Source organism: Giraffa tippelskirchi, chromosome 13 (assembly GCF_054371585.1).
Source record: "Giraffa tippelskirchi isolate mGirTip1 chromosome 13, T2T-mGirTip1v1.2.pri, whole genome shotgun sequence".
Classification (NCBI taxonomy): Eukaryota; Metazoa; Chordata; class Mammalia; order Artiodactyla; family Giraffidae; genus Giraffa; species Giraffa tippelskirchi.
The window spans coordinates 103331510-103347376 of NC_137287.1; the positions used below are offsets into that span (position 1 = coordinate 103331510).

Below are 15867 nucleotides of genomic sequence, written 5' to 3' on the forward strand. Positions count from 1 at the left end.
TCCCCCCACCGCTCCATGGGTTCCAGGCTGGGGCCCGGCACACACGGTGGGGAGGGTCCCCATACTGGCCAGGCATTTTTCCACCCCCTTCTGGCCGCACTGAGCCCCCCACCCTGCAGATCCCCCCTCCACCCCAGCTCTGGAGTCTGTGGGAACCAGACAGCTGGGGCCGTCCAGCCGGGCTCGCTTCCTCCCAGGCCTCAGGGGACTGGCTGAGGGAGGAGGGAGCCGCAGAGACTGAAGCCAGCATGGCCGCCTGCCCGAGAGGGGGGTTTCTGGAGGAAACTGGGCTGCCTGCCTGATGAAGGGGTCTCCAGCCTCCTGGGTATCATCTTGTGGGACCCAAGAGCCTCCAGCAAAGAATGCTTGGCTCTTGTCTTCTCTCCCTACACCCGTGATCAAGACGGGGGACTGAGGTCCCGGAAGAAAGCCATCTGCTTCAGCAAACCTGGTGTTGGAGGGTGTGGGAACAGTGAGGTTTCAGGTCCCTAAGTCTGTTCCTCTGATGGGAGCCATGAATATACCCACTTCTCCTGCTTCCACCCAAGGGGGCAGCTGAAGAAGGTCAAAGGTCAGGGCTCAGTCTCTTCTGAGCTGTACCCTGGATAGCCACTCCCTCCCACCAGGAGGGAAATGTTTTCTTAAAGAGACACCAGGAGACTTCAGAGAGCTGTTGGCTCAGGGAGGTCTCCCAGTCACGTGGGAAATCCAGACAAGGGAAGTGTGCCTGCCTTTTGAGCCTTGGGCTCCCTGTCTGTGTTAGGGGTGAGGGGTGGCTTTTTAGCCCTGGCACACCAGGCTTCAAAAAATGCCCCCCTCCCTCTGAGGGGGTCACCCTGTGTGCCACCCTGCAGCCTGACTCGAACTGCAGGTAGGATTGGTTGGGAGGGGGGGGTAGAGCCACACAGACCTGGTTTTGATTTCTTCTCTGCCACTCATTTGCCATTTGGAGCCAGAGCTAGTGAGCCCCGAATTCTTTGAGCCTCAGTTTCCACCACTGTAAAATGGGGATAACATTCTGTACCACACAGATATATATATATATACTAGAAGATATATATGAGCCCAGGACAGGATAAATACCACAAATGGTCACAGGTATTGTGGCTGCTCATCATGAGGGAGCCGAGTCACAGACTTTGGGGCTGGAGGATCAGCCCCTCAGTGCTGCCCATCCCTAACCCTGCTGGGCATCTCTCCTGATTGCATCCCTCCTCTCTCTCTCTCCCACTCCCTCCTCCCCCTTCCTCTGCCTTCCTGGGAAACCCCCTGAGAAAGTCCCCAGCAGTAGAGAGCCTCATGTGGGACATTTCTATCCGGGGTCCCCTGCCCCTGCCATTTGACCCCACAACCACACCCACTCCACATGGAACCAGGCGTCCTGGTATTCAGCTGCCAACCATCCAGCAGACTGACCCTCATCATCACACTGGCTTTATTGGCCCTGAGAGCCACAGAGTAAACCCCCAGGTGGCCCTGCTTCCCCTCACCCCCAAGTCTGTCCAGAGGTCCTAGGGCTGGCTGAGTGTTCACCGCTGCAATCTTGGCTTCCTGTCCCAGCTGTCGTGGGCTTGCCAGGCCCGCGTCCTTTGAGAGCTCCCCAGATCCCAGAGTCAGGCTCAACCTGGAGGGTGTAGTTGGCAGGGGCTATGCAGGGACGGCCTGAGGCCGGCTGGGCTTCACTCAAAGAAGAACATTCCTGGTGTCCGGTACAGGCAGGGGGTCAGCCCCAATGGGTAGCTGGAGCTTCCCTGAACAGGGAAGCTGCCTGCAACCCAGGGTTCCTTGGGGTCAGCTGGCAGGGGCAGCGGGGCCCGGAGGGAGGCTGGAGGGGTGGGTGGTGCAGGGGAGGGGGCTGCTGAAGCCAAGAGGTGCTCGAGTCCCGGGTCAGTCCCCATGCAGAAATTCAGCGCCTGCAGCCGGCACTGGTAGCTGCTCCCGATGGTGGCCTCAGGGGTCAAGATGGGTGCAGGGGCCTTGCTAAACCCCTCAGCCTCAGAGAAGCTGGTGGGAAAGCCAAATGCAGGGCACGAGGAAGACGAGGTGGCCACAGGAAGCTCCCCTGGGCCTGCAGCCTTGGGCGTGGGCATCTCCTTGGCCTCTGAGGGTGTCTGAGGCCTGGCATTGGTGGTGGCCGGGCACATGCTGGTTGGCAAGGCCCCCACCAGACCCCCATAGCTTAGGCCCTTGGGTTCCAGCGGCTCCGGCGGGAACGGGCACTGTCTGCTAGCCGTGACGTCGGGGGCTCCTGGGTCCTGGCTGGTGGCTCGGAGGGGTCCACGGCGTGCTTTGGTGGGGCCCTTGGCGCCCTCCGCACCTGCCCGTCGGGTGAAGCGCCGGCGGCGGCGCAGGAAGCTGCCATGCTCGAACATGTCATGGCAGTCGGGGTCCAGCGTCCAGTAGCTGCCCTTGCCCGGCTTGCGGTCATCGCGGGGCACCTTGACAAAGCACTCGTTGAGTGACAGGTTGTGGCGGATACTGTTCTGCCATCCCGGCCGGTTGTGGCGGTAGAAGGCGAAGCGGCCCATGATGTAGCGGTAGATGCCGCTGAGTGTGGCCCGCTGCCCCGGAGAGTTCTGGATGGCCATGGCGATCAGGGCGATGTAGCTGTAAGGAGGCTTGGTTGGCTCGGCCGCAGGGGCCAGGGGCCCGGGTGGGGGCGGCTGCTGCATGCTGGCCGGGCTGGCCGGGCTGCTGGAACCGCAGAGGCCAGGCACGATGTCCAGGGCTGGTGTCCGGCACAGCCTGCCCAGGCTGGTTAAAAGGCCCACTGGCCCAGCCTCCCAGCCTGGAAAGGCAAAAAGGGGTGGGCCCACCAGGCTGCCCTCCCTTCCTCCCTCGCCCCCCTCCCCCCAGGCCCACGAGGGGCGGGCAGGAGAGGCCAGGATTGGGAAGCTGTGAGCAGCTGCCCGGGGTGAGGAGACCCGGGAGGGAAGGGGCTGAGACCCTCAGCCCACGTGTGCTGGCTGGTGGTGGTGGTTGAGGACGGATGGGATGTGAAACTGGGCAAGACAGAGACAGAAACAAAAAGAGATCGAGGCAGAGATACAGAGAGACAATGAAGAAAGACAGGGCAAAGAGAGGTGGGGACATAATAAGGGGGAGACACGACCACACAGAGGAGACAGAGGCAGAGACAAGAGAGCAATTAGAAAAGGGGGGACACTGACAGCCAGTCGCACACACGTGCGCACGTGCACCGAGTACAGAAAAAGAATCACTGGAGGAGAGAAAGACAGAAATCCACGAAGGTAGGAAGAGGGAGACACACACACACACACACACACACACACACTCTCTCTCTCTCTCTCTCTCTCTCTCTCTCTCTCACAAGACAGGAGAGAGGAGAGGTAGACTCTGAGCTCAAGCACAGGGAGCTTTGTGAGAGGAGCCTCAGGGGCCTCTTGAATCCCCAGCTCTGGTTCCCTCTTTCTCCCTTCCTCCTCCTCCCAGGCCCGTGATTCTCCTTCTCCTCCCTGCAGTGCAGAGCACTCGGGGTCACACTGTTCCCTGCCCTGGGGTCTGCAAGAGGTGGGGCACCTAGGCTGGTTAGGAGGGCCAGCCCAAACCCGGCTGGCTGGGCGCTGGCGCCCTCTAGTGACTAGTATGGGGAGGACAGATCTGAGGCCAGAGACATCCCCCTTCCAAGAGGCTGTCAACCAGTTCTCTGGCTGAGCCTCAGTTTCCCATCCCTAAAACGGAGCTGATGACTCTGCAGTTGTCCAGGCTGTGGTAAAGCTTACACGGAATCCAGTGCCCTTTTAGAGCCTGGCACCGAGTAAGGGTTTGGGCATAACGAGGACTGTCATCTTGAGCTGAATTTCTCCGATAGCTGCAGCCTTAGGCTGGGGGGTTCAGCGAAGCCCAGGACAGTCAAGGCTTCTGAAGGATGAAGCCACCTCCACCGTGCTCTCCCAGCCCCAAACAACCAAGACAGCTGACACCTCCTCTGCGCCACTGACATGCCAGGCCAGCTCCCCTCCCCTCTCGACCGTTACTTCTCAGACCAACTCTGCTCCAGAGGCCCTGAGAGGTTCTTTTGAGTAGATGAGGAATCTGAGGCTCAGAGAAGTTAAGTGACTTGCCTGAGGTGGCACAGCTCGTGAGAGACCAAAGCTGTGATTTCAACTCAGAAGTCTGGAACTCCTTAATACTACTCCTTCTGTGAGGGGCAGGGGTAGAGGACAGTTACTGGGCCACCACTGGAAAACAGGTTTGTGACCCCCCAAGAGAATAGGGACCATGGTTTGCTCTAGCCCCAGTGGCCAGCATTTGCCTGAAACAGAGTAGGTGCTCAATAAACATTTGCTGAATGAATTTTAAAAATAGTGATTTGACTGACTTCTGTCCTTTGTGGAGTCATACAATTTCTCCTCTTATTTATGGATCACTGAAAGATTTATTACATTGCCATCTGTAAGAGAACTCCTATAAATAAAGACAGAAATCAGAAGAGGTAAAAGGTCTGATATCTGGGTTAGAAAACAGTGCCTTTACTGACAAGGCAAGGTCACTGCCTTCATGGTGGAGGGGGCTCCCTCCCAATTGTCACGGACTCCCTATAACTCACATTTTGCAAAAATTGGTGGGGCTTGGGGATGGGCTGGACTCCTGGCTCCCACTTAGGTTCCTATCCTAGGCCTGTCTCAGTTTCTCCAAAGACAGTATCTACAGGTGGTGGTTCAGTGGTTAGCATTCAAAGCCCTAGGTTAAGGTCATGTCCTGTTTTGGGAGCCCCAATGCCCACTACTTCTCACCCCCTCCAAAGAAGAGAGACTTGTGGCAGGTGGAAGGAGGGTCTAGAAACTCAGAACCCCTCAGAAATGGGACAGTTCTGTTAACTGGTTGGGCTTCAGTCTAAACCATGCCAAGGGTCTAATTATTGGTAAACTCAGCCACCCCACTCCCCCCTTTTTTTGGCCAGGCTGTGGGGCTTGCAGGATCTTAGTTCCCCGACAAGGGATCCCTCCAACCTGGGCCCCCAGCAGTGGAAGTGCAGAGTCCTAACCACGGGGGCACCAGGGAATTCCCAGTAAACTCAGCTTTAAGCAAACTTTATAACGGATCAACTGCAGTTAGAGTCTGCTTTAGGTAAACCAGCATAGGTATGTCTGACTCTTAACAAAACAACGAAGCCTTGTTTCTGTCCTAATTGTTATTTCTGGAGCCTCAAGGTTGAGTTTAATTTCCAAGTCTGATGCCTCAGGTCCAGCTATCTATCTCTGCGCCTAGTTCCCAGGCTCCAGCTAGTTGGGCTGAGTGGTTGAAGGCCGTGACTGGCTTCCACTGTCCTAACCTACCTTAAATCCCCTGGCTCAGTTGGGGCAGGACTAGGGTGGGATCTATACCCTGTGGGGAATTGCTTTAGTGGGTATGGTAGGAGGAAGAAGTCGCTTAGGGCTGACTCAGCTGTGTCAGTAGGTGATTGATGCTGTCGAGGATGCTAGGCTGGGAACCTGCCACCGAGGCACCTGACCGTGGATCTTCGAGTACAGGAGGAGCTCCCTGGCGAAGACTGGCTCCACCTGCGGGGTGGGAGTGAGGTGGAGGAATGAGCCAACCCTCTCCTTACCCACCCACTTTGTTGGGGGGTGGGGAGTCACAACCCATCTCCACATGCATTTTCACACAGGAGGTCTTCCAGATCAGAGGTCATATGGCAGGTCAGGGGCAGAGCTGGGACTGCAGGGAGCAGTGAGAGGCTATTTAGAGGGGCTGGGTGGGGGGTGGTTCTCCGCTGGAGTGGAAAGTGACTCACATGGGCCATAATGAGCCTCTCCTCGGGCTGGTCTGGGGGCCCCGGGTATTCCTCGCCAAAGCACAGCCGGATCTGGTATTCGGGCTCCGGGTGACCATCCTGCAGGTGGGCTCGCAGTTCTACGGGCACCGAGATGGTGGGGTCTTGGGTGGGGGGATCCCATCTGATGCCCACCTTGCGCTCATATCCCCTGACCATGTCCTGTAAATCCACATCCTCCATGTGCCCAGGCCCACTTCCACATCCCTATGCCTGTCTCATGTCTCACTTCTAATTCTCAGGCGCTGTGCCTCCTGCCCTAGGCTCACTATCATGCCCACTGCCACTCACCTATGCCTATCTTGTGCCCAGTGCCCCAATGCCCACCTTATGCTTAATGCCCTAAGACAACACGTGCCCAAGTCCTAGGCTTCTGTCCCACACCCAGCGCCCCAAGCCTGCCACATGCCTACACCTCCACCTCCTAGAGGCCCATGTCCGTACTCATTCCCACTCTCGGTGTTTCTGTGTTATGTCCTTTGTTTCCAGGCCCATCCCAGGCCCAGAATTCTCAAACCCATCACCCCGCTGTCGCGCTCTTACCCGCGAGGAAGCGGCGCGTGTCAAGCAGCTGGCAGGTGCGCTCGCGCTCCAGTTTGTTGGGCCGCGCACGGTGCGGGGCAAGCGGGCCGCGCCAGTACACGCGGCCCTGGCATAGGCGCTTGGCGAAGACGCCCTCGGGCGCCACCCACAGCAGCACGCCACGCTCCAGGTGGGGCAGCAGGCGCCGCAGCACGTGGGCGCCGGCCGGCGGCTCCGGGAAACGAACCTGCGCGACCCTCGGCGGTGGCCCCAGCAGTCGCTCGGCGGCCGCGGCGGCCGCGCGCGGGCCCAGGCTGCAGCCCTCGGCCGCCAGCGCTGTGGCTTCCCGCACCAGCTCCGCGCGGTAGAAGAGCCGCACGTGCAGCCAGCAATCTGCGGGAAAGGAAGCGGGCGCGCCCGGCGTTGGCGGCGCCGGCTCCCGCTCCACCCACACAACAGCGCAGGGGACCCAGCGGTCCTCCCGGCCCCCACCTCAGGAATTTTTGACACTCTCTCTCGTTAAGTGATAATAATTCTAGCAGTAGTGATGGTGGTAGTATGTAATAGCAGCTTCCAGCATAAGTACTTTCATCGGATACATACTTCTTAACTACCAGGATGGAACTGGTAGTTGAGCTTCAAAATCAGAGTTTGGAGCCATCAGTACAATGAGGGTGTGACACTGCTGCCCTCCTAACCCCAGTTTCTGGAACTCTAGGAGCTTCTTCCCAGCAAGGATTTTAGTGCTGGAAGAAATAATAATAATAATAGCAACAACAACAAAACAGCAGCCTCCAGTTAGCAGTATGCTCAGTGGTTAGGGCTGTGAGCTCTGTAGTTAGGCCCTTGGATTCTAATCTCTCACTGCCAGTTAGGAACTGTGGCCTCTTAGCAACTTTCCCGAGGTTACTGTGTGGCCTTGGGCAGGGTTCTTAATCTCTTTGTCTGGCTTCTGCATCTGTAAAATGGGAGGAATGGCAGTATCTATCTCACAGGGCTGTGGGGAGACTTAGAAGGATGCCTGGCATAAGCCACACCCTCAACAAATGTTTGCTCTTGTTATCTGAAGTCTGCATGGGTGCTTTGGGTGGTAGGCAGAGGCTATTTGGCCTCAATCCTGGGCCCTCCTCAGTTCTGCACAGTGGTCGGAGGAGAGGGCCTTCCAGTTCCTTACCAGGGTTGCTGAAATCCTCAGAGGGCAAAGGGCTCCAGGGGTGAGTGGGATTCTGTGCCTGGTAGCCTGGGGAAGGAGAGGAAGCAATAAGGCATCATCTCACTCTGGGTGCCTTTACCCCTACATCAAGGTCACAGAAGAGGCCAGGGAGGGGGCAGGGTTGGGTGAGGAGACCCAGTCCTTACTGTGGTCAGCCAAAGGGCTTGGGAGCAGGAAGTCCTGCTGGGCAAGCCTGGAGGGCTGCTCCTTGTCTTTATCCTCTGTGACTAATCCGGATACATCCTGAGCATTGAGAGGAAGGATGGTGAGGGTAGGAGATGAGACCTGTGGGGCCCAGGAGTTCCCAGACAGTCTGCACTGGGGCAGATGGAGGTCTGGGCAGAATGCAGGGCAGCTGGGGTTAATGGGGACTTTGAGGTTTCAGAGCTCAAGACTCTTTTTCCCTATAGAGGTAAAGAGAGAGTTGATGGGGTTTTTGGAGATGATGGGGTCAGAGATGAAATTCATGGTGGTAGGGAGAAAAGTGCTAGGAGTGAATGAGGAGATGGAGTGACTGAAATGGGGGGACAGAGCGATGGATGGAATGGGGCATGGGGGACAGTGGAATGAACCAGGCTATTAGGGTGATGGGGACTGAGCAATGGACCGTAGATGAAGGAGGAGACGTGTCGGGGTGGAGTAAGGGTGATGCAGACAATGATGGAGACAGAAATGATGGGAGATGATAGAGAGCTAGAGGTGATGAAGGTGAAGGGAACACAATGATGGAACTGGATTTAGTGGCATGAGTGGGGACACACTGATGGACCCAGTGATAACAGGGGAGAGGGGGTGAAATGGGAGAAAATAGGATTGATGCACATGAGGGATGGAGGTGAAGGTGAAGGAGACAATGGGACAGAGATGGTGGAGTTGAGAATAGAATGAAGGAGCTGAAAGTGATGGCAGAGATGGAGTAAAGGTAGGAAGTAGAGCTTATAGAGGGATGGGAACAATGATGGCCAAGACCTGATGGAGAGGATGAGGTGATGCACTGGAGATTGTAGAGGGGGTGGTATGGATGCGAGGTGACTGGGTTAGCAAGGCTGCAGGGGCTAGAAGGACACGCTGACCTGCTCTTCTGTCCTGCAGGCTGGCTCTGTCACTCCTCCAGGGGGCTTCTGCTGGCTCTGAAGAATGCCCTCCTCTTTACCGGGAGCACAAGCCCTGGTAACTAGATGGAGCAAGAAATGGTCTGTGGTTTCCTGGGACCCAAGATGACTCCCTTCAACCTTGTCTGAGATGATCTCAGCTCACTGCATGATCTCAGGCAAGGCCCACCTCTCTCTGGGCCTCAGTTTCCTCTTTTTGGAATGGGGAGATAAACTGTAAGCATCCTTCTGTGTTTACCAGACCATGATTTTAAGCTCAGTAAGTTCACTCTTTCCCATTTTACAGATGGGCAAGGTGGAGTCCTTATTGCCTAGAGAGCCATTCTAAGCTTCTACCTCCGGGGGCAGTATGGTACCTGGGTCGTGGGCACCATCAGACAGGAGCCGGTACACCTTGTAGGGGTTGGAGATGTCCAGCTGGCTGCGCTCACGTACTTCACAGAAGTCAGCACTCTTATTGAGGGCACAGCGGAGTCGTGTCTTCCAGGTAGAGGGATCCTCCTTGTCAATGCCCTCTAGGTGCTTGCCCTTGTATATGGCCCAGGCCTGGGGATAAGCAGGGGAATTGGGGAGGAATGACCTGGGAGACAGGGCTGGTGCCATGCAAAGGGATGAAGACTGCCTTGGCTCCCACCCTTCTCTCTCTTTCTCTGCCCCTAGGCTCCTCTGTTCCTCCCTCCCTCCATCCAACACTTATTTCTTGAGCTCCTGCTTCTTGAGCAAGCTCAAGTTATAGACTGAAGGGGGAGCAAGACAGACATCCCTGTTCTCAAGGAATGCAAGTCTAATGGGAGAAGGCAGCTGCAAACAGCTGAAAAGAAAGAATTATATTCCAAATTATGGATTGTGAGAAATAAATAAATAATACAATGGGACAGAAAATGATGGCAGTGACCTGCTACGTGGAGTGCCATAAAAGAAATCCGCACCTACTGCCCCATACAAAGTGGACTCCAGATGACCAAAAAAACAAAAGTAAGGTGAAACCATAAACCTAATAGGAGATAATGTAGGAAGAAATCTTCTAGGGGACAGATAATGCTTCTTAAAATTTTGAGGGCATGAACCATGAGGCAAAAAATTTGCAAAGTCTGAAATCAGCAAGGGGCTAAGATCTAACATACGGGAACTCCTGCAAATCAAGAAGAAACAAGAGCAACCCCGAAAGAAAAAAATCTTATCAAAGGACGAAAATCAGGGGTTTACAGAAGAAGAAACCAGAAGCCCACGAGCATAGGAGAAGACGTTGTGACGCATTAGTGCCAGAGAAGTGCAGATAAAAGTATGAGATATCACCTGTAAGCTTCTAAAATTTAGCCAGTTGGATAAGCCAGGAGTTGGTTGGGATGTGGACACTGTTAGTGGAATAGGGGCAGAGTTTCTGGAGGGTACTCAGGCATGCCTAGTCTAGTTAAGTATAAGCATAGCCTGTGACCAGAAATTCCAGTTCCCAAGAAATTCTCACAGAGGCTCATGAGGGGACCAGATTCACTGCAGAGCTATTTGTGTTCCGGAAAGCAAATTTGTGTCCATCCTTGGGAAAGTAGATGGGTGCATGCGTGTGTGTGTGTAATAGATACCCACTATAGAGTTTGTACTGCATCTAGAAACAAATTAGATGGACAGAGAACAAGAATAGATCTTCAGAGCATGACCCTGAGTGAAATATAAGTCAGATACAGAATGAGACCTACAACACAAGATGATGTACAGAAGATAAAAACACACAAAAAACAGCAATGCCCACTTTGCAAGAACACATACAAACCAAAGATACTCATTAAACACATTAGAATGACTGTTATGGTTGTTGTTTGCTTTTCAGTGGTTCAGTCGTGTCTGACTCTTTGCAAACCCACGCACTGTAGCCAGCCAGGCTCCTCTGTCTATGAGATTTCCCAGGCAAGAATACTGAAGTGGGTTGCCATTTCCTTCTCCGGAGGATCTTCCTGACTCAGGGACTGAACCTCTGTCTCCTACTTGGCACTTGGGAAGTCTGACTGTTATGGTAGAGGGACTAAATAAATAAAAAATATGAGGGACTGCTTTAGAGAGGGTTATCAGAAAAAGCCTCTTGGAGGAAGTGGCATTTGGGCTGAAGCCTGATTGAAAAGAAGGAAGGAGTCTGACAAAAAACTGGGGAAAGGCTGTTCCAGGTAGAAAGAACAGCGAGGGCAAAGGTCATGGGGGTGGGATAGATTTCCAGGAAGGCCAGTGTGGAGCAGAGTAGTCAAAGGGGAAGACAAGAGATGTCTTGCTCGAAATGATCACATTCAGGAATCAGTGGTGGACAGGGATGGGGGCGGCAGCGATTTAACTGATAAATCGCACTCAGTCATTGCTCTTGGAGATCCCAGGCTTCGTGGGACACCAGACAAAAGCCACATTTCCCATGTTGGTGTCTCTTGCCAGTGGTGAGACCTTTAAGACTTGATTTTGCTGTCTGCAAACTGTGCTAATAATACCTAACCTCACGTGGTTGTGGCAGGTGTAAGATGAGTGGTCTGTGTAAGATGCTTAGCACAGCACCTGGCACACAGTCCGTGCTGGTTTATTGCAGAACTTGTTCATTATATTCATGATGCTCTAACTCAAAGGTAACCTGGGCTCAAGGCTCAGGGTGCTATCACCAAACTGAGAGAGGGATCTTTGGGAACACTGCTGTGCCCCCCAAGCACATAGAGTGGCGCTTGACACACAAGAGATGCTCAGTAAATATTTGTGGGATGGACTGAATTTGGCCTTAAAGGATGAGTAGGAAATTGCCAGGTGAAGTGATATTCCTGGCGGGGTAGCAGCTTTGGCAAAAGCATGGCATGAAGCACACGAGACAGTGAGCAGCCTGATGTGACGAGCTGATATGAGCACGTGAGGGTATGTATATAGGTGACTCTCATTACTCGTGGTAGTTGTGTTCCGTAAAATTTACAGAAACACTGAGTAAGGGAGCACTGAACCATCACTCCTAAAGGAAATACAAGACTAGGTCCTTGTCAGCCTCTGGTACATCAACTGGTTAGTACATACTGTTTATCAACTAGTCGATACATAACCTTGTTTTACATGTGTTTCTGTTGAAGGACACCTTATTGAATATAAACTGTTGATTCATTAACAGTGAACTTATGGCCAACAACACTATAACTCACATCTGAAAGGAATTTACCTTATACAGGTATTTTTTCTGAAAGGCACATCACAGCCTTCCTGTGCTCAGGAGTCCTAACAAAGCTTCAGCACTGCGTGGGCTTGGGGGCCATTTTAAACAGTGAAATCACCAACAGAAAGCACAAAAAGTATCAAAACTGTGGCACTAAAGATTGTCTGCGAAAGGACACGTGTGAAAGGACAGTAGAAAAGCTGAAACTAGGGTTGTCACTTTGTTCAGCCTCCACTGGAAATGGGCATTTTGGTGACCCAGTTTTTTGTTGTTGTTGTTGCATTTTGTGAATGACTGCAAAAGCGCCTTGAATATCAATTGGGGGATTATACATAATTTCAGCAAGTAAGAGAATTTGTCAACATGCGATCTGTGAAGAATGAGGATCTACCTCATGTGTGGGGGGAAAGGGAAAGAGGAATTAAGGAAGAAGACAGACTGAAGCTGGATTATGAAGACCAAGCTTTATCCTGTGGGCTTTGAGATACCAGGAGGGCGTGAAGCCAGGGGGTCACATGTGTGTGTCACTGGTGGGTTGAAGGATGGGTCAAAGCATCCCCAAAGAGGGACAGGGAAATCCAGTCCACAGAATCTCCCACTTCTGAACACCACATAGCCTTAAGATGCATGCCGGGTAACCACCTGTTCGACACTTAATGAGTTCCTTCCGTGGGCCAGGCACTGTCCTCAGGGTCACCACCCATGGGCAGCTGGAGGAGGCAGTGTCATACAAGGCACTTATAATTCATAAGGAAAATTGTTCAATGGAGGAAGCAGAAGGAATCAGAGCTGACTTGGAGAAGCACTGAGAGCTTCCTCAATGCTTTAAACAAACGAATGCATCAGGGGAGGCTTGTCTTCAGTAGGGGATGTTTATGCCCCGAGCATGACAGGAGTTGGCCCGTAAAGGTGGAGAGGGTGTTCCAGGCAGGGGGAACGGAATGTACAAAGGTCTCCCAGTGAGAGACACAGGAACCATTTGGAAAGTGAAAGAACTATCTGGCTGGGTCTGAAGTTGGGAAGGGAGTGGGGAGAGATGGACAGAGGCCAGAGAGGAGCAGTTCGTGCAGGGCTTTGAGGTCCTGGTAAGGAGTTGGGACTTAATTACAGGAGCAACAGGGAGCCATGGAAGGAATCTGAGGTGGGGAGTGCAGAGGCAAGATTTACATTTAGAGTGATCCCTCTGGAGGAAGGAGGGGAGAACCAAGGGACCGGAAAGCAGGGCACTCAGTTGTCCTGGTGAGAGCTGGTGGGAATGGATCCAAGTAGATGGCTGAAAGAGCAGTTCTGCAGGAAAAGCCAAACACCCTGGTAATGGGTTAGAATGAGATTAGAAGAGAGGGGAGCAGCCAGGGTTCAGGTGCCTGGCTCTGCGGTCTGGGTGGTGGTTGATGCCATCTCTCATTTTGAAAAACACAGATGTTTGCAGCGGGGAGCTGACAAGTGTGGTACTGAGGAGGTGCTAAGTTTGAGAGGTCTGGGAGTGCTAGACTAGCAGGCTTGGGGCTTGGAGGGGAGGCATGGGCTCCACGCTGAGGCTGTGTAAGGGGAGAGTGGGACACGAGGTGGGAGGCCCAGGAGGGAGTGCTGAGAGCACCGAAAAAGGAGGAGAGGGGATGGAGGCTGAGAAGCAAGGGCCCGGAAAGCAGGAGGAGAACAGGTCAGGGTTGGAGTGGAGTGGGCACACAGAGATTCTGGAAACCAAGTGAGACTGTTTCAAGGAGGAGGAGGGGACCACTAGATGTAGACCCACTGAGGTGGGGGAGGGGGTGTCTAAGAAGATGATAGCAATGGCATTCTTAGAGACAAGTAGAGACATCAGCAGGAGGAAGAGAAGCCAGATTGTGGGGAGAGGAGGAGCTGAGGGGCTATGAGTGAGAGAGGTGATGACCAGAAGGCCCTTTCTAGGTGCTTTATACCCTGTGAAAGTAGAGGGAAGGCTAGAGAAGCAGGAGCTAGAGGCAGCTGTGATGTTTGGGATGGTGGCAGTGGTCTGGGATGTGGCTGATTGCTTATTGCTCATGGAAGAGATCCGAGTTAAAACCTTGATGGGAAAGAGACAGTTTGGAGGAAGTTAATGGTGACTGATGGAGAAGGCAGTGGCAACCCACTCCTGTCCTCTTGCCTGGAAAATCCCATGGACAGAGGAGACTGGTGGGCTGCAGTCCATGGGGTCACTAAGGGTCGGACACGACTGAGCGGCTTCACTTTCACTTTTCACTTTCATGCATTGGAGGAAGAAATGGCAACCCACTCCAGTGTTCTTGGCTGGAGAATCCCAGGGACGGGGGAACGTGGTGGGCTGCCGTCTATGGGGTCGCACAGAGTCGGACACGACTGAAGTGACTTAGCAGCAGCAGCAATGGTGACTAAAGAAAGACAGGGCGTTCCTGGAGGAGGTCCCTGAGAAGGGCTGGGGTTGGGAAGCACAGAAAATGTCCCGAAGTTGCTGGGGTTAACAGTTTAGGGGTGGGAAGTGGAGGGAATTTCCATCTGTGGCAGTGATATCTAATTTCCCCGTGAAGAGGGTGAAGTCCCCTAGGGGGTGAGGACGGTGCAAGTCATGCAGCCCTTGGCTAATTGTCTTTTAAGAGGGTGGGCTTCCCAGGTGGTGCTAATGGTAAAGAACCCTCCTGTCAATGCAGGAGACATAAGAGACTCCTCTGTTGATCCCTGGATCTGGGAAGATTCCCTGGAGGAAGGCATGGCAACCCACTCCAGTATTCTTGCCTGGAGAATCCCTTGGACAGAGGAGCCTTGTGGGCTACATACAGTCCATGGGGTGATGAAGAGTTGGACACAACTGAAGCAACTTAGCAGGCACCCACGGGAGGGCCTCCCATATGTAGAGAACATTATCATCAACCTAGAGACAGCCGAGGTTAAGAGCTGAGCGAATGGCCCGAGGTGACAGCGCATCAGGTCGCTCCAGGCGCTGGGACCGTGTGCGTGCAGAGCCCTCCGGGGACCCAAACCTGGGACCCCCGCTCCCACTCCCTTACCCTGAAGAGCGCCGCGTCCTGCCGCACCTGGTAACCCTGCTTGGCTGCGTGCTTCCAGGGGATGCGGAAGAGGGTCTTGCCTGCGTCCTCCCAGCGCAGCCCTGCATAGCGCCCGCTCTCGATCTGCGCCACCAGCCATTCTCGGAGGCGCAGGGGACCCCCGGCCTCCGCCATGGGTCGCTTGCTGTCGGAGACCTTCCCTTCGTCCCTCCGCCAGGGGTCGCCGGCCATAGGGGAACGCAGTGCTCCGGGGACCAGGTCTGGGGCGCTCGAGTGGCCGAACACCGGGGCGACAGGGGATAGCACGCGGGGGCCACCTGGACAGCGAAGAGGCGGCGAAAGCGAAAGTCTGGGTAGGAAGTTTCGCTTTCCTTTCTGCTCCCTGGAGGCCCTTTCGCCCCACCCTGTGTCGCCTGGCCTGGAGGGCATCAGTCCTCACACAGCAAGCAGCCAGCAGTACCGCGGGAAGCCAAGACCCACTGGAGGGTACAGGGTGGAGTAGCCCCAGGTTCTACCAGTCCCTGGAGGTGGGGGGGGGGGGCGACGCCATCCCTGCACCTGTTTTCCTTTCTTCCCAGCCTCCAGGAAACTTAGTCTCTTTCCAGGACCAAGACTGAAGAGGTGGGAAAAGCCTAGTGCCTACCAAACTAACTCCCAGCAGAACTGGCAGGCAGAGACTGGTTTAAAATGCACACTTCCAGCCTCAAACCTAGACCTGCAGAATCAGATTTCCTGGGCAAGAAGTCGGGGAACGTGCATTTTAAACTAGTCCCCCATGGGATTCTGATCCAGGTGATCCATGAGCCACCCTTGGAGAAATATTTCCTTAAATACTGGGAGTCCCCTTCTGACCACTCCCCGAGGTGCTCAGTCCCGCTTTTCTGCAGTGTCTCAATTGCTCACATGTCTCAACAGCATGTGAGATGAGTAAAATTACTGATTTTGTCATTAGAAGACTGAGGTCACCCAGTTAGTGCCTGGGGGAGCCAGTATCTGAACCCGGGACTCTCTGCCCCCAGAGTCCAGGAGCCTAAATGGTGTCCCACAGTGCCACCCAACAG

At 54.1% G+C, this 15867-nt stretch overlaps 1 protein-coding gene across 3 annotated transcripts; it reads right to left on the bottom strand.

Annotated features, from left to right (window-relative positions):
* Positions 1-1418: 1418 nt before the first annotated feature.
* Positions 1419-15156, bottom strand: FOXS1 (forkhead box S1). 3 transcript variants are annotated; one of them, XM_081559555.1, is made up of 8 exons: positions 14807-15156; positions 9001-9190; positions 8606-8706; positions 7679-7775; positions 7494-7559; positions 6341-6712; positions 5759-5877; positions 4377-5525 (listed from the first exon to the last, which is right to left on the bottom strand). In XM_081559555.1, exons 1-8 carry the CDS (start codon positions 15035-15037, stop codon positions 5415-5417), a joined length of 1287 nt encoding a protein of 428 aa, XP_081415681.1. In that variant the 5' UTR covers positions 15038-15156; the 3' UTR covers positions 4377-5414. The 3 variants fall into 3 exon arrangements, with proteins under 3 accessions (XP_081415683.1, XP_081415681.1, XP_081415682.1); XM_081559556.1 differs by lacking the exon at positions 7679-7775; XM_081559557.1 differs by lacking the exons at positions 6341-6712; positions 7494-7559; positions 7679-7775; ... (1 more) ...; positions 9001-9190; positions 14807-15156 and adding exons at positions 1419-2788; positions 4086-4162 and having other exon boundaries at positions 5411-5525; positions 5759-5794.
* Between the last annotated feature and the right edge of the window lie 711 nt (positions 15157-15867).